Raw genomic sequence first — 25,427 nt, forward strand, 5'->3', positions numbered from 1 at the left:
TTTTTTTTTGCGGTACACGGGCCTCTCACTGCTGCGGCCTCTCCCATTGCGGAGCACAGGCTCCGGACGCGCAGGCTCAGCGGCCATGGCTCACGGGCCCAGCCGCTCCGTGGCATGTGGGATCTTCCCGGACCAGGGCACGAACCCATGTCCCCTGCATCGGCAGGCGGACTCTCAACCAGTGTGCCACGAGGGAAGCCCAACAAATACTATTTTTATAATCAGAAAAAAAGTTTTCCATTTTGGAGATAAAAACTTTAAATTGTAACATTCTCCCTTTCTTTTTTTCTTTTTTATAATTTTTATCGGGATGTAGTCGATTTGCAATGTTGTGTTAATTTCAGGTGTACAGCAAAATGAATCTGTTGTACGTATACATGTATCCACTCTTTTTTAGATTCTTTGGTGCCTGAATACCTGCCACCTTCTACCCCAACCTCATTTCCGTCTGGACCCTTGGCGGACATGGTGTGTGCACGTGTACACGGGTGTGTGTACATGTGTGCATGCATGTGTGTTTACCTGTGTGTGTGTGTGTGTGTGTATATGGGGGGTCCTCCCCGGCCCCCTGGCCCACCACCCTACCCTGCCTGGCCGGGTCTCCCTGCAGGGTGTGATTCTGTGCTTTGGCCTGTGTGTCCGGGGCCAGGTGAAGACGGTGCTGAACGTGCTCCACGACTTTGAGGAGAGGATCCAGGAGTTGGAGCAGTCCTGGCAGATCGGCGCTTGGGGGGTGAGGCACCCTTGCTCCATAATCAGGTCTCCGGAGGCCTCTTGGAACAGCGTTCTCAGCCCCCAACCAAGGCTCTTACTAGATCTCAGTAAGAAATTGCCCTCTGTGTCTCCTTCACCAAAGTGAAGTGGGGAGTTGGACCCAGGCAGCCAGTGGCCAGCCTCTGGAGGCTGCTCCTCCCAGCCACGGGGCACAGTGCCCTGGGCTGGCTGAGCCCCCAGTGGGCAACCACCTGGAGTCACCGATGCCTCCAAGGTTTTGGCCTTGACCTCGGACCCTTGCCCTGGGGGTCTGGTAGTTTGGAAGGAGAGAATCAGGAGTGTCCAGGCTTTTCTTCGGCTTCTCCACAGAGTGGGACCTGAGGCCTGGATTTCTTCTACTCAAGGCCTGGAGAGCATGGGCAACCCTGCCCCTCCTTCCATGGTGGGTTGGGCGGCCTCTAGCACCTCCTCCCAGGAGAGCACGGCTGAGACTTTCTGTTCCCACTGGATCCCCAGCGACACAGGAACCCCTGGCCCAGAGTAGACGCTTGTCAGGTGAAGGTGTGAAGGAGGACACAACAGCCTCTGTTTAGGGGTTCCACACAAACCCCCTGCTAACGGGAGGTCATGGCCCTGGTCTGACTTGCTCATTACTGTACAGCCAGGACGTAGCATATAGTAGGTGCTCAATAAAGATGTGTTGAATGAATGAATAAATGAGCGAGCATTTCAGGCACCCAGGAAAAAGATGAAGGAACAGACCCCCCCCCCCCACCGCCAACACTTGTTCTTCCCCTTCTCATTGGCCTCACAGAAGGACCATCCCTGGAGGCGGGAGACAGTGAAGGGTGCCCTCATGGTGATGTACAGCTGCGTGGCCTCGTACTGCCACCCGCAGATGCTTCTAACCCACGTGGACAACCCCATCACTGCTAAGATCATTCTCCACTACTCCAGCAGCTGCCAGGTATAACCCCGGGACGCCATGGACCCACAGTGCCCAGGGGATGCTCTCTTTGAGCCAGGCTGGCGGAGAGTCGCTCTGTATCGTTATCTGGGCACTGCCATCCCCACCCAGGAGACAGCCAGGAGTCCTACCGGACACCCAGCATTTGGGAAGCCTATCGCCCCAATCTGTGCTGTTCTCTGCTGCAGTGGGAGTGGGGAGCAGCCCTCCCGCGAGCGCTGGGTGGGATGCTTGTGGGTCCCTGAAGACAAGCCCCCCCACTCTTCCCAGCCCCTCGCACTCCCTCCCTCACCTCTGCCCTCCACCCTGACACCTGACCCAAGCCCTTTCATAAGGGACAAGAATGGGCTTGTCTTCAGAGATGCAAAGGGACTGGCTACTTTCTTGGAAAGGCAAGGAGGAGAAAACACAGAGAATAAAGGAGAAATGACTTTATTATTATTGTTTTGAAAACTGTGGTAAAGTACACATCACGTGAAATTTGCCATCATAACCATTTTTAAGCATGCAGTTCACTGGTGTTAGGCACGTTCAAACTGTTGTGCAACTATCACCACCATTCATCTCCAGCACTCTTCGTCTTCTTAAACTGAAACTCTGTCCCCCTAACACCAGCTCCCCATTCCGCCTCCCCAGCCCCTGCCCCCCCCTTCTGCTTCCTGTCTCTATAAATTTGACACCCCAGGTATCTGGTATAACTGGAATCACACAGTGTTCATCCTTTTGTGACTGGCTAATTTCACTTAACATAATGTCCTCAGGGTTCATTCCTGCCTTAAAAGCAAAAACGATTTGATGTCCGTAACTTATTCTGCCTCTGTGGTGACGCACAGGGCTCAGAGCCCCTGGTCAGTGAAGGTGTCCCCTGACCGGCCTTGCTGTCCTCAGGCACAGCGTGGAGGGGTTCGGGCAGGCAGCACCTGCTGGGGGGCACTGGAGGGCTGTGCCCTGTCCAGCACCTGGCCCACATCTCCGCCAGGTGGCTGAAAGGCAGAATGGGGCTAGCCATCTCTCAGAGCGCTCCTGGCACCGCCTCTTCTTTGGCCTGGGGAAGGAGCATCCTATGCGGCTGCAGGGTCTGGGGGCGCAGGCTGGGGCTTGGGGTCTTCGGGGCTCCCTCACAGCCTGTCCCTCGTCATGGTCTGGGCACAGGACATCCGCCTCAAAATGGCCTTCATGAAGAGTGTGGTGCAGGTCACCGACGCCGTCAAGACCATCAAGGACCTGGAGGACTTCCAATTTGCCCCAAAGGCGACCCTTACTGCATTATCATGGTAAGCTGGGTTGGGGGGCTTCCTCCATCCTGGGCGGTTTGGGGGTTCTCACTCTGCTGACCGGCTTCCCCCTGGTCAGAGGTCCTGAGAGCATCTGAGGCACAAGGCGGCAGGCAGGGGTCTCTGAAGCCCCCCCGTCTCAGTTCTGCTTTGATCCAACTGAAGGAGTTCTGGGTATGACATGCGTATGTCCGATAAAGGGTTTCACGGCCAGGAAACATTCCGGAAGCCAGAGCTGAAGACCCTTCCCCTCTTGGGCCCTGATTTGCCACCGAGGTGGCTGGTTCAGGGCTGGGAGACAGAGGCCCACGGGCTCAGCCCTGAGGTTTCTCCATAGGCGGGACCAGGGGACAGGGCTCTGCTGTAAGCAGGACAAAGCTATTATTGCACAGAACTTTGTTAAGATCTAGAAAGTGTCAACTGTCCAAAGGCAAGAGGCGGTGGCAGGGGCCGATGAGACTGTGGGGCGACCACTGTCCCTCGTCCCCAGGCCTCCCCACTCCCTTGCAATGTCTTGGTCCCTGGAAATCGCTCCAGCTGCATTGGAAGCAGCCTGGACGGAAGAGAGATGCGGGTAGAACAGGAGGCGCTGAGAAGGAAACAAACATACCTGCTCGGGGCTGAGCGCTACACGCACGTGTAATTTCACGCCAGCCTGGCCCAGCCCTGTGAACCAGGCCCCCAAGTCCTCATTTTACACATCAGGACTCAGGCGGGGGACGTGATCTGCCCAAGGGCACACAGCCAGTAAATGCCAGACCTGAGTGAGAAGCGTCGGCCCATCTTCGCCCCACTCCTTCCACGAGACTTTGCTGCCTCCCCTAAAATGTCAAAGACCAACTGATGGTAAAAAGAATGGAAGCGATATGGGGTGTTAGAGCCCGTCATACAACGTCAGGTCCTCCTGGCTCTAACCCTGGGAGTGCGGCTGCCATCGTGGTCACTGTTGGCCCAAGCCCCTCTCTTGCCCATCCTGGGACTCTGGGTGGCTTGACGGCTCACTGCCCTGCTGTCTGGGCAGGTGATCATCAAGGCAGAACCAACTGACAGACTGGTTTCTCCAGTGTGGACCATGGCCATGGATGCCCTCTCGTACTTGAGGTGAGCTGGGCCCCTAACCAGGCCCCAAGTGCCTCTCTGGGGTGGAGGTAAAGTCTGAGACAACCCCTCAGTGCTTTTATGGGGAGGTTGTACCTCCTTTGCCCTCCCTTTTTGCCTTTGTAGCTGGAGTCTTGGGTGGCAGCTCCTGGGGCAGAGTGGGTCTTCCTAGGAGATGGGGGTCTGCTTCCACCTGCTCTTTTTTTTTTTTTTTTTAATAATTCTCAGCAGTATTTCAAGTTGGGCCCTTCTCCTTGGATTGGGAGGTGAATGGCAGGTGGGTGGGTTGTCCTTTGGTCCATCAGGGGATGTTTTGAGCTAGAAATCACACAGTGACACAGACTAGCACAGCCAGGAGATGGCATCCTTCAGGCCGGGGCGGGCTCCGTCAAGAAGTCTGTTTGTTGATACGGTATTGATACAGTTAATACAAAGTAACAGAATGCCTGATGGTTGTCTTCCTGGAATTGTCCATCCACTGGTGGGGCAGGGGGAGTGGGAAGAAGTCAGGCGTTTGTAAAATGAGTACTTGAGGTGGCTGGGTCGTTGCTAGGAATTCTTCTATTGGGGCAGATTCGTATTCATATTCATATTCGGCCCATAGCAGAACTATGTGTCGCTTTAAAAGGGTGTACATAGGCAGATTTTATTTTATTTATTTATTTTTGGCTGTGTTGGGTCTTCGTTGCTGTGCACAGGCTTCCTCTAGTTGCGGTGAGCGGGGGCTTCTCTTGTTGCAGAGCATGAGCTCTAGGTGTGCGGGCTTCAGTAGTTGTGGCACGTGGTCTCAGTAGTTGTGGCTTGTGGGCTCTAGAGCGCAGGCTCAGTAGTTGTGGTGCACGGGCTTAGTTGCTCCGCGGCATGTGGGATCTTCCCGGACCAGAGCTCGCACCCCTGTCCCCTGCATTGGCAGGCGGATTCTTAACCACTGCACCACCAGGGAAGCCCTAGGCAGATTTTAAATAAAATTCACATACATCCGTTTAGGGACTTGGAGATAAGAAATGCATACACAAGGAATTATAGGTCAGAGCTGAGTATTTGTAGGTGAACCACAAAGGAAAAAATCTAAGACCAAAAAGGGGGCTACTAACAAGATGTGATTCAGCTGATGGGCTGTCAAGGGGCTTAGCGTGGGAGTTGGCTTTTGACTTTTGACCTGGGCTTAAAAGAGATTACTGGATTTGGGAAGGAGCTGGAGGTCCCAGCAGGGTGAAATATAGGAGGCACAATAGAGCCAATGGGAAACCTGTGACAATTCCGATACCCTGCCCCACTGCAGACCTTTAAATGATTCCTGGAGCCAGGCATGGCACCTGGGCCCCTTAAAAAGCCCTCCTAGGAGTCTAACGTGCACGTAGGCTTGAGATCTATCTATGAAGGGGACAGAAAGAGAGAATGAGCTCGTGTGCATGAAGCAGCTAGCTACCGCCCCCGAAGGTTTATGAAGACACACGTGGCTGGGCTCCACTCCTGAGTTTTTGATTCAGTAGGTGCAGCCGTAGAATTTGCGTTTCTAATAAAAGCTCCAAGGGTCTGCTGCTGGTGGTCCAGGAATTACAGTTGAAAACTCCCGGGCTGGGACCAGCCTGGCAGGCAGAGCCTATGGTTGTGGTTCAGTGAGGACCAATGGAATGGTTCTGAATAGGAGAGGGGGAGGCTCACAGCAGGCAACAAGGAGAGAGGTGGCCTTGGACCCCTGAGTCTCCTGCTCAGTCACAGACAGTCCCTGGCCACCGGTGGGTGGAGCCGGGGCCCTTGGGGAGAGATGGTTGCCTGAACCCCCAACCAGAGGAGCTGGCCTCTCCCTCATTCTGTGACATGCCTCTACACCCCAGACTGGGCAGCGGGTGGCAGGGTCTCACCTCTCCACCGACCACTCCTCTTGTCACTTCTTTCCCTAGCAAACTGAAGCCTTTCTACTCCACAGAGGAAAACAGTGAGCTGGTGGAAACTAGTCTACACTCTGTCATTTCTCTCCAGCCCCCAGGAGAGAACGATGAGTCCATTAAGGTGGGTCCCTCTGGGCCACCTCATCTGCTGGGTCAGGACTTAGAAGTTTACGTTAACATGAGCAGTGCCGAGAGCCTACCATCCTGAACCTGTGAGTGGCCAGAGGCAGCGAAGTGCAGCAGGCTCTATCAGTAAGTGTAAGGTGATGCTAGCTGCTGTAACAGATAAACTCCGAAATCTTCATGGTTTTACGAGATGAAAGTGTATTTGTCACTCACGTGAAGTCCAGTTGGCAGCAGCAGTGGAGAGGGGGCTGCTTCGTGCAGTTCTTCAGAGACCTGGGCTGACAGAGGCCTCACCGTGTCTAGTGCATGGCTCCAAAGGTCCCTGTGGGTAGGGATAGCCAGCTTGAGAGAGAGGGCCTGGAGGATTTATGAGCTGTGTTGCCTGCCTTCCATTGGCCAGAACTCAGTCACATAGCTCCACCTACATGCAAGGGGTCCTGGGAAATGTAGTCCCTGACTGCATGGCTGCTTCCCAATAAGGCTGTGGAAAAGCAGGACAATCTTTTGTGGACAGGGAGCCATCTGTGTCTCAAGGTCCTGGCCCTGGATGAGGGGTCAGGAGAACTGGGCTCTGGGAATTCGGTTTCCTCCTTTGCAAAATGGGCTCCTCTTGAGGTTGTCTTATACGTCACATGAGAAGCTACGTATAAAGAGCTCGATCTGAGCAGAAATCAAAGGGCGGTTATCAGGCCATCTCACACTCCCTGGTGTGGACCGGCACAGAGTCCTGGTGTGTGGCTGTGTGAGCCCCCGTTGCCGCCCAGTTCTCCCCTCTCTTGGCCACAGACCCTGTATGTGAACGCCCTGTGTGCCCTGGAGCAGCTGATGGAGGGCCTTGTGCAGAGGCAGCTGGACCCCAAGGGGCTGCAGGAGATGGTGCACGTGAGTTGCCTGGCAGAGGGCGAGGAGCCAGGGATGGCCACCCCTCCCAGAACACTGGCCTGAGGGCCAGACTCTCAGTGGGAAACAGGGGTATGCATTAAAAATTGATTTGGTAATTTTATTTAGATAAAACTTCAAATTGGCTGAAAAGTTTTGAGAATACTACAAAGAACTCCTGTATACCTTTCACCCAGATCCACGATTCTTAAATATTTTTAATATTTATTTGTTTATTTATCTATCTATTTGGCTGCGTTGGGTCTTAGTTGTGGCATGTGGGATCTTCACTGCCGTGTGTGGGATCTTCCTTGCAGCATGTGGGATCTTTAGTTGCGGCATGTGGGCTCTTTTTTTTTTTTTAGTTGCAGCATGTGAACTCTTAGTTGCGACATGTGGGATCTAGTTCCCTGATCAGCGATCGGACTGGGCCCCCTGCACTGGGACCTTGGAGTCTTAGCCACTGGACCACTGGGGAAGTCCCCAGATCCATGATTCTTAATATTTTGTGACATTTTCTTTTTGTCTCTCTCTTTTTTTTTCTCATTACACACACACACACACACACACACACACCATTTTGAATCATGGAGAGTTAGCTGTAGACATCAACAACAAGAATGTTCTCATATAACAACACAATGTTCAAAATCATGAAATTTAACAATGATACCATGCTATATTCTAATCTACGTTCTATATTCATATTTCACTAACTGTCCCAATTATGTCCTTTACAGTTATTTCCTCCCAGACCCAGGACCCACTCTGGATTATGAATCACATTTCATCGTCATGTGTCTTTAGTCTTTCTCCGTCAGTCTGGAACAATTTCTCAGTCTTTGTCTTCATAATCTCGGTATGTTTGAAGTGTGCTGGGTGGGTTTTTTTTAAAAAATTAGACTGTTTGCTTTCTTATGATTGATTTTTCAGAGGTTGTACATATTCTGGAAACAAGCCCTTTATCATCTATATGATTTGCAGATATTTTCTCCTGGTCTGTGACGTGCCTTTTCGTTAATTTCACAGTGTCTTTTGAAGAGCAGAAGTTTCTAATTTTGATGAAGTCGAATTTATCATTTTTTTTCTTTTATGGATCATGCTTTTGGTGTCATGTCTAAGAAATCTTTGCCTAACCCAAGATTTTCTCCTAGTTTTCTCCTAGAACTTGGTATTTTCAGGTTTTACAATTACGTCTGTGATATATTTTGAGTTGGTTTTAAATATGGATCAAAGTTTATTTTACTTTAATTTTTTTTGGCATATGGATAACCAGTTGTTTCAGCACCATTTGTTGGAAAGACTGTCTTTTCTCCATTGCATTACCTTTGCATCTTTGTCAAAAATCAGTTGACCATATATGTATGGGTCTATTTCTGGACACCTATTCTGCGCTACTGATGTTTTTGTCTGTCTTTATACCAATGTCATCCTGTCTTGATTACTACAATATTATATAATAAGTCGTGGAATCAAGAGCAGAGAGTATAAGCCCACCAACTTTGTTCTTTGCTGCTATACCCCACAAATATTGATATGTTGTGTTCTAATTTTATTTTAGTTCAAAATGCATGTCAATTTCTCTTTCACTTCTCCTTTGACTCATGGATTATCTAGAAATTTCTAAATATTGGAGAGTTTTCCAGAGATCTTTTTGGTTTTAATTCCTGATTTAACTCCATTGCAGTCTGAGGACATACTTTGTATAATTCAAATTCTTTTAAATCGACTGAGACTTATTTTGTTGCCCGGGTATGGCCTATTGGTGAATGTTCTGTGTGTACTTGGAAAGTATTCTGCTGCATTGGGGTGGTGTGTTCCTAAATATCGGTTAGGCCAAGTTGGCTGGCAGTGTTGTCCAAGTTTTCTATATCCTTTCTGATTTTGTCTTCTTTTTTTTAAAAAAAAAATTTATTTAATTAATTAATTTATTATTTTTGGCTGCGTTGGGTCTTCATTGCTGCACGCGGGCTTTCTCTAGTTGCGGTGAGCAGGGGCTACTCTTCGTTGTGGTGTGCGGGCTTCTCATTGTGGTGGCTTCTTTTGTTGTGGAGCACAGGCTCTAGGCGCGCGGGCTTCAGTAGTTGTGGCACGCGGGCTCAGTAGTTGTGGCTTGCGGGCTCTAGAGCGCAGGCTCAGTAGTTGTGGCGCATGGGCTTAGTTGACCCGCGGCATGTGGGATCTTCCCGGACCAGGACTCAAACCGGTGTCCCCTGCATTGGCACCACAAGGGAAGCCCCTGATTTCGTCTTCTTGATCATCAGTTACCAAGAAAGATGTACTGAAGTCTCTATCATTGTGGATTTGTTTATTTCTCCTTTCGGTTCTATCAGTTTTTGCTTTGTGTTTTGTTAAGCTGTGTTATTAGATGCATGAACATGTAGGCCCTGGGGTGCAGGGTGGGCTGTGCTCCTGGCCTTTTTACCTCCAGACAAACATTTGGAACAAAGCCAAACACATCAGCCAAGCAGCTTCTTGGTGAGGATGCTGGGGCTGCTCTCTCTTTGCTCACAGCCTCATCTCCCTAGTGGGGCGGGGAAGTGGGGGTGGGCTGCTAAGAAATCAGAAGTATCTGGAACCTCCCAGAGCTTTGAAAGTCACACTCTGAGTGGGAAAGACAAGGAGAGCAGTGATGGTCAGGAAAGGGCTGGCCTCAGGATTTTAACGTCCTCTTCTGTGTTCCGGGCTCTCCCCATAGCTCCTGGAAAAGTTTATCTTGTCGGAGAAAGAATGGGAGCGGGAGAAGGCGATCAACCTCCACCTCCATCTCATGCACATCTACGTCCAAAGCGTCGGTGTCTGCGTGAGTCCAGGAGCCCCCGAGCCCCCAGCCTGCCGCCCTGACACCCACAGGGAAATGCCTGTCTGTATCCCAGAAGAGGAAACACTTTGGAAATCAAGTTCTGCCCCCTGGAGAGTCCCTTGGGAAGAGGCTGCCTCACTTGGCAATGGCGAAAGAGACCCTGGGAGATGCTGGCCCTGGGGCTTGGGGGTACTGAGGAAGAGGGTGGGCCGGGTTTGGTGTGGCTCCGGGTTCTGTGGGGCCTGAGGTTCACACGGGGTGAGGACTCTGTAAGGAAAAGGGGTACACAACTGTGAATACCATACTGCTTAGGAAAGTGAGTATTTACTTAGAATGAGAAAGTAAATCACTACAAAATCACAAATTTCACAAAGCTTGACAAATACCACTAATCTAGAAAAGCAACAAGGTTTTTTGCTGATCGAGCACGTGACACAGCTCCGTGAGACCTCTCTTCCTACATTTGCTGGCCTCATACTCTGACCGTCTGGTCATCAGGGGTGGCGTTGGCAGGAGGACGATGGTGTCCTGGAGCTGGGGTGTGGGGACAGGACTCGCATCTCGGGGCTGGTGAAGAGTGAGAGCAAGGTGGGCAGGACTCCAGTCCTGGAGCACCATTGAGTTGGGACCCAGGCCCAGTAAAGCGAAGCTGGGGCCAAGACTAGCGCTAAGTGACATTTGAGGCCAGGTCCCGTGCTGAGTGCACCACCTGGATTCTCTGTCGCAATTCTCAGGGCATTCCCTGAAAGAAGGGGCACCGTCATCATCTCTGAAGATAAGGAACAAGAGGACCCGAGGCTAAGAACCTACCCACGTCACACAGCTAGTGAGCGGGGAAGTCCAGATTTGAAGCCAGGGCTCATTTATAGGAGCGAGGCGGGTGCCCAGACATAGCACCTGGCCCCGGCCTGACAGGGTGCGTCCTGGGCAGACGCCTCAGATCTTGGCTGCTCGGCCTCCCGGGGCCCAGCTGTGGGACCTGGGGATGGAAGCTCGGGCTTCCCAGACGGGTGCTTTCAGAGCAGGGTTCACCCTCTCTGGCCACTGGTCGCACTGCCCTTGGTGTGCTCGGCTGGACAGAGCATGTGAGCCTTGAGGTCTCCCGTGCCTCAGATCCCTCTGCACCTGGGGCAGTTTGGCACTCTGGTTGGACTCATCGCCCCATGCACCTGTGACTCGCACAGAATCCGCCCGGCCTCCATGGAAGCCCTTTCCAGCCTCCTGGATCTTCATGGTACGGAGAGGGCACCGACACCAGGGGTGTCGGCTATGGGGCTGTCCTGGAGGGGAGTGTGTTCTCTCTGTGTAGACAAACAAGTGTGACCAGCAGGGATGGTGGAGGGGGTTCACAGCTCACTGGGAAGCCATGGAAGCTTCTGGAAGGAGAGCCTCCTTGGGTCACCTCGACTCACTGAGGGCATGTGCTGGGCACTGAGGGGCCCCAGTGGGACAGGGTCAGCTCACAGATACCAAGGATGCGGCAGAACTGGCCAGCGATGAGCTCAGAGGGGGATGCAGTGGGGAGACCTTCAGACGGGGAGAGTTGACCTCTGCGGTGGCTGCTGGAAGTTGGCAGAGCACCCACCTGAGCTGTGCACAGAGGGGCGAGGCGATGGGTTAGGATGCCCGGATGCTGGAGGGTAGTCCAGGCCTGTGGAACCAGGGCGCCCCGAGGGCTGGCGCAGGAGGCCCCCACGATGGGGACCCTTTGTCCTGACCGATCGTGTCTGAAATTGTATTCCCACCAGCAAGACAGACCTGCCCCTCCTGGCGTGCTTCCAAGGAGTTGGAGCTTGTGAAATGTAAGGCGGAGCTGCAGGGCTCGGACGTGGAGAAGATTTTCGGCGCGTCTTCCAGAATCGCCAAGGTGACGAGGGGAAGGTTGTGTGGGCCATAGTCTCTGGGGGCCTGGGCCACCTCTGGGGGCTGGGACCTTGCTCAGCCTGGCTGCTCAGCCCCCATCCTCTTCTGGGGGTCATGGCTTCCACGGCCCTTGGTCCACCTCACGCCATATGTATTTAAATGGCCTGTGATGTGTTAAGATCCCTACTGTGGCGCGTGGCATATGGTAGGTGCTTAAAGGACCCCAGCTCTGTTCTCGTTGTCCCTAGCATGTGCTACACTGAGGGGGCTCCACAAAGGATTGAACACGAGACCCTGCCCGCAGGTGTCAGCACACGGGCAGGCTGCTGGCACAGTGGTGACTGAAAGTGTCCAGAGCCATCCAAACTCTCAGGGTTGCAGAGCGATGAGGTCTCTTCTGCCTCAGGGGCCAGAGGGGGCTCTGTGCAGTGGGAGGCTTGTGCGTCGGCAGCGAGGCGCAGGGCATACCCCGAGGGAAGACAGCGAGGATCTGGGGAGGAGCTTCCTGCGTGGAGTTCAGTGGGGTGGGGGCAGGGGACGAGGAAAGGGAGGCGTTGGCATGCATCCCTGTGGCCTTGACGCTGAGTGACATCCAAGAAGGCCTGTGACTGAGACGCGAGAGGCTGGGGGGCTGGGCGGCGGGGAGGAGGCTGGAGCAGCGCTTTGAGAGAGGATGCAGCTGGGCTGGGGCTGTGACACGGAGCGGAAGAGCGGAGACTGGCGGGCAGGGGAGTCCTTGGGCTTGGTTGTCGGACCCCGGGAACAGCCTGCTCTGGTTGTAGGTGGCGCGCTTGCAGTTTAGCTGCGATGAGGTGGCCTCGCTCGTCCAGAAGCTCTATGAGAACCTCGGGGCCATGAACCTCCAGCATGACAAGGCCTCCGTCACCTGGATAGGCACCTTCCTCCAGATGCGGGCCAAGGAGCTGGAGGACACGGTGACAGAGCTGTGGCCGTGTCACCTGGGGCCTGCGGCTGCCTGGTGCACCCAACCTAGAGGGCCGGGCAGGGGCCCGGCCTCGTGTGCTGAGGATTCTCCAGCCCCGCCCCCAAGTCCATGGTTGTAAAGAGGAGGAGGAAGTAGGGTTCTAGAACAAGAAAGAATATGTTGAAGGTGACTCGGTCAGTAAGCAGACGATGGGCTGGAGGCCCGAGGCTCGCTCTCCTGGAGCACAGCCCCTCCTGCAAATTGGATAAAATCCTGGAAGGGACCAGAGGATGCATTGGAAGGGGTGCTGAAGGTTTAACCTACCCAGCGTCTGCTTGGGCAAGAGAAGGGGTGTGCGGTGGGGTGAGGGCAGGAGGTCCATGAGGGCCGGGCTGCCCGGTGATGCCCCACCCCTTCCCAGGTGGCGGAGATCCTGGGCGCCATCCTGGTCCACCTGCTGGTAGTGGATCACCTGGACGTGCGACACCCCCTTATCGAGGGCATCCTTCTGCTGGCGCGCTACCACCAGGAGACCGTCCTCACGTCCCTCCTGCCGCAGCCCCTGCCCATGGAGAGGTGGGTGCCCTGGGTGTGGGGTCACCCAGACTGTGCCCGACTCGCCGCCGCCGGCGTGTCCCAGAAGACCGGGGCCCGTCCGACCCTGGGGTGGGTCAAACCCTCTCCTTGCTTCTCCGTGGGAGGTGCAGCCTCTGGGAACCTCGGACCCGGAGCCTCAGCATTACAGCTGCATCCTATCAAGCTGGAGTTCGGATCCCATAGCGTCTTACATGTCCTGGTCCCCGGCTCTGGGCTCTCCCTTCTGCAGCCCTTTCCTCCCTGAGGAGGACAGAGCTCCGGGCCGGATAGACCACAGGACATGGGCCCCAAGGCCCGAGCAGACCACTGGAGAAGCTCCGCTCTGTCTTTCCTCCTTTCCAAATGGGGCCCTGAGAGGGAAGTGACTAGTCCAGGTGCCCAAGGGATGAAATGACAGAGCCTCAGGCCCCTCAGGTGGCCTCACAGTAAAGCAGTGCACACCCTCCTTCTTGCGTCATTTTGATGAACAGTGCCCAGTCGCTGTGTCTCTGTCACAGCACCGCACAGGCAGCTGGTAGGATCTCACCAGTCTAGGGAGTGAGTGTGCTGGGATGGAACTGGAATTCCCTGAGGAGGGCCCAGAAAGGGGTGGGCAGGTGTCCCCAGAGCAGCAGAGACCAGGGAGCAAAGGGCAGCCTTGAGACTTGGTGGAGAGAGACGTGGCAGATGGCACAGAAGATGCTGTGAGCAGAGAAAAAAGTTTCGAGCACAGGTGTCGGATCCAGAATCTCCCGGGCTGCCCTGTGTGAAATGCAGGCCTGGCTCTGCCGTGGAGCTGCTTCTCATAAGGTCAGCCCTGCCCCGGGTCCGGGTAGGATGGCAGTGCAGCAGGTGGCTTGATGTAAGGAGAGTTAGCTCCTCTCATAGCAGTGCTGAGTGGGGCCTCTGGCTGGCTGGCTTTCACTGTATTGGTTAGCTATCACTGCGTAACAAATTGCCACCAACTTGGGAGCTTGAAACTGTTAACAGCCATTTATCATCTCCTGGTTTGTGTGGTCAGGAGCCTGGGCTCAGCTGAGCTGGGGCCTTTGCTCAGGGTCTCAAGCCCGAGTCAAGGTGCTGGCCGGGCTGCGTTCCTTTCTGGAGCCCAGGTCCTCCTTCAAGCTCGCGTGGCTGTTTCTTGAGTTACAGGACTGAGTTCCCACTTTCTTGTTTCCTTACACTCCTATGTTTTCCTTCTGAGAAGGTGTTGTGAATGAGCGTGTTGTGCCCACCCTTCCATGCAATTCCTGCCACCGGGCCCCAGCTGCATCTCGCCTTCCCCCCTCAACAAAACTCACCTCCGCACTCGTGTATTTGGTTTTGTGGATTCAAACAGGCAGGTTGATCCTGCTGGACTCACGGTTTTAGCCCTTCAGAGCCCACCAGACCCCACCTGCCTGTACCTGTGCACAGAGGCTCATTGCATCGCTGTGCCGGGAGCCCTTCCCTTCTCAGCAGGGCCGTGGGCTTGGACTTGGGGATCGGGAAGCCGGCTTCAAGCTGTAGCCTGGCATGTTGTCTGACCTCTGCGGGCCTCATTTCCTCTTCTATGGAAATGGAGATGAAGGCGCCTTCCACATACATGTGTTGGGAGGAGTAAGTGAGGCACACCGGCAAGCTGCCTGGTGCCCGCCTGACACACCTGGGCACTGGGAGGCTATGAGCGGACATGTCCACAAAGTCATCACACAGCAGGCCCGGTGGGGACTCCCGGGGTCACCTAGCAGCAGAGCTGGGGCTCCAGAGAGGGGCTGTGGCTTTCCCGGGAGTACCGTGGGCGGAGGCATGTCTCTGAGCGTGGAGTCGGGACCAGGCTTCTGGTTGTGCACTCTTTGGCGGCTCATTCCACCTCCTTGAGATCCAGTCTTCCGAGTCCAGCCCCTACTCAGGGGGCCGCCTGGGAGTCCACAGGGGCTCTGACCTGCCAGGGCACATGGCCCCAAACCCACAGTCCTTGTCCCCTGTCTTTGGCTAGCCACCTGACGGAGGTGTGGCTGACTGTGGCTGAGAACTTGCCCTTTGCCCGGATGATGCTACACGTGCTGATGGGTCGGCTGCAGTCGAGGTTCACGCCCAGGGCCGACGCCACCTCCAAGGCTGACATCTGGCACCTGGCCGCAGTGGACACTCTGATGGTGAGTCACAGGGCGCGCCCTCCTTGGCGCCTCAGTAGGAGTCTTCACGCCTCCCACCCTTCTATCTGCAGACCCTGTGCACCATCCACCTTCTTATTGAGAAGATGGACCAGGATGACAAGCTCCTGGACCTCTTCCCGGACCTCATCTACACCCTCCTGCTGCAGCTCGGCAGCAGCCAGGGGCCGGAGGCCATGTCGCCTGTCCTGAAGATGTGGAGACTCGTCCACACGGGGACCCTCCCTGAGGAGATCAACCTGCAGAGGTGCTCTCGAGGGTGGGGGCATGCGTGGGGTGTAAGGCAGAGGGCCTGGGCTGGACGCAGCCTCTTAGAAGTCACTGAACTCCAAGCGTCACCTCCACCCAGAGGCCCTCATCTTCCCCTCCTGGTGGGGAGAACTTTCTGGAAGCTGATCTTTCGATCTTCCTTCCCATGAGTCCAGCATGGTGTGATTTTCGGAGTTTGCAGACCACCGTCTCACAAGATTGCTCTTGGCCCCTTGACCGAGGCCCTGCGTATATCGGGTGCCCCTTCACAGACCTGGGTGCGGAGCTTACCTGTCTGAGGTTCTGTGGGTGCTCCCGGCGGGGTAGCCGCGTCCTGATGGGGCCCTGCCTTCTTCCAGGATCACGATCAAATCCATGCAGCTTTTGTTCCGGAAACTCAACAGCGAGCCGCTGCCTCGCACCCTGGAAGAGCAGGGCGTGTGGACACTCCTGGAGAGCAGCTCCACATTCCTGCAGGGAGTGAGCCTGCTGGCCAGGTGGGCGCCCGGCTCCGCGGGGCTCCATGTCCTTGATGGAAGGTCTGGGTCGTGGCTGCATGCCTCGCTCCGGGGGGTTGCCACGTTGACCTGCATCCCAGGCTCTGGGTGGCAGGAGGGTGCAGGGCAGAGGGAATCTTTTCTTCCAGCCCTTCCTGCTCCAAGGCAAGAAAGTGAGGTCCGAGGTGGGTGGGGATGCCCGAGGCCACACGGGGCTTCTGAGCTGGGCCAGGATGGCAGGACTGGGAGCTCCTTCCCGGGTCCTGAGCTCTCCTGAGTGGCCCTCATTCTGGTGCCCTTTTATGAAAAGCAGATGGAGAGTCAGTACTTCAGTGACCCCATGGCCTAGGAGCTCTGCCCCCTGGGCGCCCTGCTGCAGAGCAGCTGTGCCCGGCAGGAGCTGAGAAGTCCCCACTGCGGTGCTGTCCCTGCAGGCTGTGCGTGCGGAACGCCGAGGGCTACCGGCAGAGGCTGTCGGAGCTGGTGCTCAGGGGCGTGGCCTCGGAGGCCCTGAGCTATCGCATCAGCAGCACGGCGGCCTGCGTGGAGGTGAGGCTGCGGTGCCGGCGCCGAGGACTGGGCGGGCGGGGCGGGGCGGGTTAGGGTGGCGCTGTCCTGGGGGCTCATCTCAGGGCAGGCGCACAGGCTCTGAGTCAGGGGTCGGGGGGAGGGGCGGGTGGGCAGGCGAACATCCGTCATTTGTGTGTTCGTTCACTCATTCACTCCTTCATTCGTTCATCACGTGGATAATTCGGGGCGGGCACTGTGGGGAAAGAAGGGCTGAGACCCGGCCTGTGCCCTCCAGCATGGCAGCCAAGGGATGTGTGACGTGGTGAGTGCCAGCAACACCCGGGGGCCAGAGGAGGTCTTCCCTGGGGAAGGCCTTGCACGAGGTCTCTGAGCGGCGAACCAGGCTTTGCCAGGCAGGAAGGCCGGGAAGGGAGTCAGAGCCACTGGGGCCCAGCTACCCTTCCACGCAGCTGCGGCACTTATGGGGTCCTGAGGGAACTGGCCAGAAACCTTTTAGGAGAAATTTTCTTGGCTGCCTGATGCCCAGTATGTCGTAAGAACCAACCTTTGGCCTGCTGCAGGGGCTGGCAGACATGCTCTGTAAAGGGCCAGAGAATCAATTTTCAATTTGAGGGCCACCAATTTGGTGTGAAGCTTTCTTACGTTTTAATAAAATACACTCATATGTGTGCGTGCACACACAAGACACGCATGCACACACGCGTGCCAGAGGGCTCCCTGTAGGCCTGAGTCCCTGGCATCTTGGGTGCTAGAACAGTAGCGACTCTCTGAGTCCCAGGTGAGTGGAATCCATGCTTCCTGTGCTTTTCTGCTCAAACACAGTGGGCGTGGCTCTTGTGCTCAGTGGCCATTCGCATCCTGTTAACTGAAGAAATAAATGACGGATGAGTGTATTAATATAGGTCACACTCACCTAGGATTTCCCACGTATTTCCTCATCGGATCCTCACAGCGACCCTATGAGGCAGGTACTGGTGTCGCCCTCTTTTTACAGATGGGGAAACTGAGGCTCAGAGGGGTTGAGGCACTTGCCAGGGCCCCACAGCTGGCAGGCGGAGGAGCCCAGAGCTGGTCCTGGGAGTTGGGGCTCAGAATCCTCTCCTGTTCACAGAGAGACAATTCCGCGCACTGAATGTCACCACACGTCCTGTTTTGTGGCTGAGAAATGGGCCTCTCTGAGGGGTAATTGTAAGAAGTTCTCCTTTCCAGTTCATGAGTGTCCCGATCCTGTACCAGGAGAAACTGCTGAAGCCGGCAGTGCTGATGCTGGAGAAGGGCGTGGACCAGGACGAGGCCCTGCGGGTGCTTTCCCCACGCGCCCTCGGCAACATGGCCCTCCGTGCCCCCAAGAAGGTCTGAGGGGCCGATGCCGGTGTGTCCCGGGGAACCAGGCTCGGGCTGATGGCTCCCGTGCCCCCCAGGTGAGGCAGTACCAGAAGCTTTTACTGGAGAAGTGCCTGTGCCCCCTGAGGGGGCCTGTGAGCACCAGCGTGACCTCTGAGGGCATGGAGACCCTGGCCAAGGTCCTGGCTGAGCTGCGGGAAGGGGACGTGGGGTCCTTCCGTGCCATCTCTGAGCGGTGCAGAGCCTTCTTTGACCACGTGAGTCCGCACTGGAGCCTTGCTCAGCCCTGGCCCTCATGGGGGCCCCTCAGAAATGGCTGCTGAGTGGATGAGTGGCCACTTCTAATCCCCTAAAGAAGAGACGCACCCTGGAACAAAAAGGGGCACAAGGTCTGACTTGTTGCTGATGTTTCGATTGGCTGATCATGGCATCCGATAAAAAATAAAAGATCTTGTTCTAGAGCCCATGGGACCCTTCTCCCCGATTTTAATTCCTTGCAGCCACAAATGCTCTTTGGACAGCTGTGGCATGCGAGATGGGGACTCCGCTAGTCGGCGGTGGGCAATCAGATCCGGCGCAGCCCTCATCTAGGGAAGAGAAGATCACAAACACCAGAATAACGCCCAGTCCCGAGAGCCCTGCAAGCGAGACTCCATCCTGATGGAATGACCCAGAAGGCTTCGCAGGGCCCGAGGCATTTAAGAGGGTCCACCCCTTAGTGGCTGTGGTTTTGTTGGGCTTCCTGCTTCCCAAGTTTCAGAAATTGTTTGTCCACCTCTGCTGCAGGAGAGCGAGCTACTGCGTTTAAAAGCCTTCGTCCTCTTCGGGAAGCTGGCAAAGGTGGTCAGGATTTCCAAGAAGCATTTCTTCAAAGAGGAAGTGAAGAAAGCCTGGGTCCCCCTCATGCTGCAGGATCCCTGCTCCAGTGCAGCCCAGGTGAGACACACCTGGGCTTTGTGTATAAAGTCCAGGGCCCGCTGTCCCCAAAAGGAACACACGCTTTGGGGCTGCCAGCCCGGCTAGCTGGGGTGCCCCCTTCCTCGCTCAGTCTTCCCGAGACCCCAAAGGCCATGATCTGCTGGTTCCTCGCACCAGGCTGGGAAAGGCACCAGTCGAGATGACCCACACACCGGCTTATTGAGGAATCTGGGCTCTGGGGCGGGGGGAAGCATGGTGGAGTTTCCTTCTTCTCCAGGGGCCTTCACCAGCCGCCCTTTCTTTTACCAGATTCTATAAGTTGCTTTCCCTTTTGGGAATTATGACTCAGTCAGGTTTAACACTCCCCTTAAATCTGTCCTCTCTGGCTCCCTGTGGGGCAGGCTCGTGCTGAGGTTGCCGGGAGGACTGGAGGGTGCCTAGCTTTCCCACCCCTTTTCTCCCCCTTCTCCGAGGCCCGGCTGCTCTGTTGCTTTGGGGTCGGGGGAGGCCCACACCCCCTCGCTTAGCTCCCGCCTCTCAGGCTAACACGGCTGCCTGGGGACACACGTGTACGGAGCCCCTCGTCCCCTGTGCCGCCCATGACCCTGACCTCTGTCTCCCTGCTCCCTGTCTCCATGTGTGGACTGGGGAGGGGATGGTGGCTGAGATGAGGGGTGGTCCTGCCGCCCCTCAGGAGCCGTGGGGATGCGGCTGGCCCCAAACGAGGCGTCCTCAACAGAGCGTGTTCAACTACCGTCTTAACCCCGCTTCTGGGGCCACAAGCTTAGTCCCCTCAATCTTGCTGCTGAGAGCTGAGGCTTCCACGTAGGGGTGGGGATCGAGGTAGGAAGTGACAGCACACCCAGAAAGGTGACCGAGAGGGTTTCATGAAGGGGCCACAGAGAGGAGAGACCAACACGGCTTGGGGCCCCAGCGGGTGCTGCCCGTCCTACTCCCGGGGGAATAGAAACCCCAGCCTCCCTCCCGGCCCTCCAATCAGCATCTTCCTGTGCCTAACCCCGCCGGAGGCCGGAGACTGGGGGGCCTGGTTGCTGCAGGGCACAGGGACAGGCAGAACCGGTGGAGGGGATCCGGGGGGATGAGAGAACTCACTCCCATCGTGGCAATCGCAGCCAGGCCCCTGACCCCCAGTCTCCTGGAGGGGCAGGTCCCCGGCGGGGCTGCTGAGGGCACCAAGGCACTGGCCGATGGCTGAGGGGGCGAGTGTGGCTGCACCGCTCCCAAGGGGTTTTAGTAACTGTGCACACAGGCATGACATGGGCTGGTGGGCCTGGGTCCCAGCATCCTCCCAGGGCCCACCAGCCTGCCCTTCTTTGGCTCTCTGAGGCTTTTGGGGGCCGCCCTCGAGTTTACTGACGGAACGCCAGTCCTGGCAGCCCCACCCCTTGTGTGAACCCCCTGGGTCTGCCTGACACCTCCCCTGCTGTCCTGTCCTGTGTCCCTCTAGGCCTGTGTGGCTACCATGTTTCAGTGTGTGCACTTCTGGGGCTGGAAGGCCCTGGAGAGCTCCTCGGACCAAAGTGATGCCATTGCCCCCAAGGACATGACCAGTTTCCAGATAATCCTGTGCTCTGTCTTGGTGAGGAAGCTGAGGGGGAATGGCCCCATGGGAGGTGGCCCCCGGGGGCTTGGGGTTTCATCCTGTGACCTTGCGTTCACCTTCTGGACGTGCGGTGTTGAGACCAGCTCTGTCCAGCAGAAAGAGAATGCAAACCACGTACATACCCATTTTTAAGATTTCTGTTAATGTGAAAAGAGGTGAAACCAAATTTAATAGTAGATTTTATTTAACCCAGTAGATCCAAATCATCATCATTTCAACATGCAATCAATATAAAATTATAAATGTCATGGTTTACCTTCTTGGGGTAGTGTCTTCAATATCCAGGAGGCACTTTACACTTAATTCAGACTAGCCACATTTCAGGTGCTCAAGGACCAGGTGTGGTCAGTGGCTACCATATTGGACAGTGCAGGTTGTGGGCAAATGTAATCTCTCTGGGCCAGAGAAGAATAACTGAAGACTGAAGGTCCTTAAGTTGCTCAGCTACAAATCTGCTGTGTGACTTTGATATGTGCACTTGCCCTCTCTGGGCAGACCCTTCAGCCTCAGACAGATAGGACTGCTCTTTGTGAGCAGCTGGTCTCCAGGATCTCATCCTCCATGGCTCTGGGCGCCACTTGTTTTTTGCAGACTCAGAGAAAGCCTGCCGTTCTCTACAGCTTCTTGCTAGAAACAATGACGTATGTTAAAAGTAACTTGTCAAGGATCAGAATCGCTGCATGTAACCTGGCAGGTGAGCAGGCAAGTGTTTCCTGATGCAGGAGGGAGCTTGAAGGCCATCAGGTCAGACCCAGACCTGGAGCAGGGGGACAGGTGTTGGGACCTGGGTTCAGGTGGAAGTCCCTGTCTGTGTGTCCCAAGGAGCTTCCTACACGCCCTATTCTCAACTAAGCATCCTCAACTAAACCCTCAACAGGGACCCTCATAAGGTGAAACCAGATCTCTCACTGACCTAATATTCGTGTGATGAACATTTCCTGGCTATCATTTCAGGAATCATTATGAAGCAGATGTCTGCACGTTACCTGAAAAAGCTGGACTTTCCTACATTACGGAATTGTAAGTAATGGAGACTCAAGTATGAGTCAAAAATGAGTCCACTAAGCTCATTTGGGAGCTTAGGGAAACTGCCTGAGGGGAGAGGCAGCTGACCCTGGTTGTCTTTGGGGGTAGGGGTGTAGCCAGGGCACAGAGAGGTGGATGAGCGGGACGTGCGATGGGCTTTCCAGCAAGACAGCTCTGAGGGCTCCCTGTGCTCTCTGCCCGCTCCCTGCCACAGACTTTGATGAAATAACTCGCCCTGATTCCTGTGGCTGGTCCACACAGCAGTTGGGTCCTGTGGGTGGTCTTTCTGTCCCTATTGATGTAACGGAAGCCCCCAGAGATGGGAGATGTGTGTGGAGACGTGGCTGCACCTGCCACCTTCTGAATTCACACACAGTGGGGTGAAGTCCACAGCCCCTGTGAGCCCCTCGCCCCGCAGTCAGCTCCCCGGGCAGGGCTTTCATCAGCACACACTGCCTAGGGCAGGCGGAGGGCGTGGGCCTGGCCTCGAGGGTCCCCATCCTCTCCTGATTAAGCGCGCTCTCAGCTCTCCAGGAGCTACAGCCGGACTCGGATCCTGGGGTCCGGAGGGCATCCCTGGAGACTCTCAAAATCTTGGATACCTGTAGTCATCACTGGCTTTTGGCTTCACTCTAAGGAATTTCCTAGGTGGTCTGAATACAGAATGTACCTGCCTCTCCCCAGTGTGCCAACCCCCCCACGGCGATGCAAACCACTTTTAATTTAGTTTGTAAGAAAAGCATTGTTCTTAAATAATCAGTGTCCCTTTCTTTCCTCCCATTGAAATAAACCTCCCTTGCCATTTGGAGAGCAGATTCCTGACTGTAAGGTGATGTCGCCCCAGAGCCAAGACAGTGGAACAAAGGGCAACTTCACTCCCGCTTCCCCCGAGTGTGTGTACGTCCGGCAGCTCCTCTCAGCCCAGAGGATCTGGAGCCCCCCTTGTGTCTTCACCGCATTTCAGCTCCACAGTTCCACCCATGTGGATGGTGTGTCCATTGCCAGGCACTGTGCTGGGGTAACCAGAGGAGCCCAGCTGCTGTCTGGACTCTGCTTCCAGGGACCCCGCTCTTAAAGGGACAGGAGGCATCTACCAGTGACCATGATACGCATCATGGTGAGGGAGGGTGGCCGCCAGTGGGGGCAGTGCTGGTGCCCGTGCAGCGCACAGGGAGTGTTCACAGCCAGGAGGTAATCCGGGGGGGTTTCAGAGAGGAAGTGACACCACACCCTCTACCCTCACCCCTTCCACATCAGGGCCTGCTGGACCAGGATGGGGAGGGACCCAGCAAGGCCTGGAGCAGAACCCAGCAGAGGGTCAAGAAGGAGGAATTATCTCCAAGCCCAAGAAACAAGCAGGCACCACCCTGGGCACCATGGGCGGAGGTGCTGCTGAGCAGTCCCGGAAATCAACCTGCACCAGAGGCTTCCGGGAAGCGTGCTCTCACACTGTTTGGCGGCTCCCGTGGAATAGACAGTGAAGTTATTTCCCGCCAAGTGATGAAGATCGTTGCTGCCGGAAGACTTGAGTCCCACTGACACAGTTGAAAGGGATGTGCCCTTCGGTACAGGTCCTGGGGGAAGCCATACAATTGTAAAATCAGGTCTCTGATCAATTCCCTTAATGCCCCTGCGAAACATTTCCAGATGATTTATAGACCCAAACTCAGAAAGCAAAAATTTAAGACAACATAGTATTGTCTTAAACCTACTCTAGGTTTTCCTTTAAAAGTAATAGAAGCCAGCAAAAATAAAGCATCAACTTTTCTATGTTAAAATATATCTTCTGTACGATAAAATATCATAAAGTCAAACAAGTCGCAGATGGAAGAAGTAACTTGCAATTTATATAAAACTAGATTGATTCATATAATTGGATTGGCATACAGAATACGCCCACATCAGTAACACAGCAAATTAAAAAGCAGTGTCATGAGAGTGCTTGAAAGGCCAGTCCCCCCAGGAAGGCATGCGAACTGCAATGCTGTGCATTTCACACCCACAACAGTGGCGCTGGCTAGTGGCAGCGGTGTGGGGAAATGGGATCTTTTATTATTGCTGGATGGAGTGCAAATGGGATTAGGCATTTGGGAGAGGACTTTGGCAATAATTATGGAAGTTGAAGACATGACCAAGTCACCTCTGGGTGGGGCTGCAGGTCGATCTGCACATATGCACAAGGATGGTGGCTGAAGAGTATTCTTAGCAGCAAACACCCAGTGGGACAGTGGGACACACCAGCTACCTAAGGAACTCTACAATGAGACCCATGTTCATCAGTCAGCTCCCGTCAAATGCAAACACCTCTTGGTGAGACAAAGTTGCACAGTGCATACAGCCCCGAGTTATTTATGTAAAAGTTAAAAACACATACCATTCTGTATAGTTAATGGGGTCCTTTATTGGCAGATCCTATAAATTGGCTGAGAGGATCTAGCCAACTTCCTCTAGGCCCTTCTGCCACACCGTCCTCCCCTAGGCCATACAGCATCACAAACTCAGTTTTCCAGCCTCTGGCAGCTAGGCCTGGCCAGTGAGACTTCGCACGACTGCTAGGTATGGAGGGCGGGGGAGGGAGGCCAGGCACAAGCAGTTTTGGGCAAGGATGATAGCTTTCCTGTTGAAGGAGAAATGGGGGTTGTGCTCTTAGGAAGCCGCAGGCACGCGGGAAAGGTCTAGAATTGCAGGGCCATACCCATCCAGTCTGAGCCAGCAGTCCCCTGCCAGCCTGTACTGAGGGAAAATGAACCTCCTGCAAGGTGTAAGGCTCTTGGCCAGGCTCTCGGCTCCAGGCAGTGCAGGCCCTCCCAGTTCACAGGGCTCTGGGCTGAACGTGGCCCCCCAGATTCACAAGTGGAAGCCCTAACCCCCAGTGTGATGGTAGCTGAGACAGGGCCTTTGGGAGGTAATTGGGTTTGGATGAGGTCACAAGGGTGGGGCCCCCATGACGGGATCAGTGCCCTCCTAAGAGACACCAGAGCTCCTCCTCTGTCCACATGACACGGCAAGAAGGTGGCTGTCTGCGGGCCAGGAAGTGGGTCCTCCCAGAGCCCGACTGTGCTGGCTCCCTGATCTCAGTCTTCCAGCCTCCAGAAACAAACTTCTTTTGTTTAAGTACCCAGTCTTTGGTATTTTGTTACGGCAGCCAGAGCTTAGTAAAACACACAGGTAATGTCCTAGTGAAACAAGGTGTGGGTGGAAAGCGTACATCAATACAGAGAGAATGGTCATCTAGGGACGGAGGGTGGGAAGGAAAGGTGTGCAACTCAGTCTCATCTCTAAACTTTTACTTAAAAAATCCATTACACACAGCAATATGTTAACCATTTACTCAGGATGTTGGTACATGGGTTTTTTCACTGTGTTCTGAGTACTTGAAATATTTTATCTAAAAAAGTCACTGTCCAAGGCCAAGTTATAAGGGGGGAATTTATACTTGGAGATCATTGAAATTCCACCAGAGAGAGATGCGAGAACCAGTGAATTGCCAGAGCTCCCTACGTTCCCAGTGTCTACCTTGGCCCATTCCAGTACAAGCCAATAAGCCCTCTGTACCTTATGGTGGCCCAGATGAGAAACTGTCTCTATAGCCCATTCCAGTACAAGCCAATAAGCCCTCTGTACCTTATGGTGGCCCAGATGAGAAACTGTCTCTACAGCCCATTCCAGTACAAGCCAATAAGCCCTCTGTACCTTATGGTGGCCCAGATGAGAAACTGTCTCTACAACTGAACAAACAAAAACAAGAATTAAAAAATTTAAATGTTATGTGTATCAAAAATATGGACAAAATTAAAGGGCATAGAAATTAAAACAATCAAAAAACCAAAAAAAAAAAAAAAAAAAAAAAGAAAGTCACTGTGATAGACTATTATAAACAGCTCCAATAAAAATCATGAGGTGTCATGGGTGCTGTGTCATGGGTGCTGAGTGGCTACAAGTGTGTTTTGGGACCATCACAGGAC

General features: G+C 54.6%; 1 protein-coding gene across 1 annotated transcript in view; it reads left to right on the top strand.

The window, feature by feature from the left end:
* MROH2A (maestro heat like repeat family member 2A) overlaps positions 1 to 22,110 on the top strand; it is a 34,201-nt gene extending 12,091 nt beyond the window's left edge. Inside the window, 22 exon segments of the mRNA XM_049712196.1 lie at positions 398 to 733; positions 1,529 to 1,681; positions 2,834 to 2,955; positions 3,955 to 4,056; positions 5,958 to 6,066; positions 6,858 to 6,953; positions 9,649 to 9,753; positions 10,867 to 10,987; positions 11,502 to 11,620; positions 12,399 to 12,551; positions 12,963 to 13,117; positions 15,096 to 15,255; positions 15,327 to 15,520; positions 15,882 to 16,019; positions 16,454 to 16,568; positions 17,760 to 17,903; positions 17,972 to 18,151; positions 18,681 to 18,830; positions 20,281 to 20,412; positions 21,028 to 21,130; positions 21,391 to 21,456; positions 21,989 to 22,110. Of these exon segments, the coding sequence (XP_049568153.1) occupies positions 398 to 733; positions 1,529 to 1,681; positions 2,834 to 2,955; positions 3,955 to 4,056; positions 5,958 to 6,066; positions 6,858 to 6,953; positions 9,649 to 9,753; positions 10,867 to 10,987; positions 11,502 to 11,620; positions 12,399 to 12,551; positions 12,963 to 13,117; positions 15,096 to 15,255; positions 15,327 to 15,520; positions 15,882 to 16,019; positions 16,454 to 16,568; positions 17,760 to 17,903; positions 17,972 to 18,151; positions 18,681 to 18,830; positions 20,281 to 20,412; positions 21,028 to 21,130; positions 21,391 to 21,456; positions 21,989 to 22,110 (3,075 nt within the window).
* The last annotated feature ends 3,317 nt before the right edge of the window (positions 22,111 to 25,427 follow it).

The sequence above is a fragment of the Orcinus orca genome, chromosome 7 (genome assembly GCF_937001465.1).
Source record: "Orcinus orca chromosome 7, mOrcOrc1.1, whole genome shotgun sequence".
NCBI classification, from domain to species: domain Eukaryota; kingdom Metazoa; phylum Chordata; class Mammalia; order Artiodactyla; family Delphinidae; genus Orcinus; species Orcinus orca.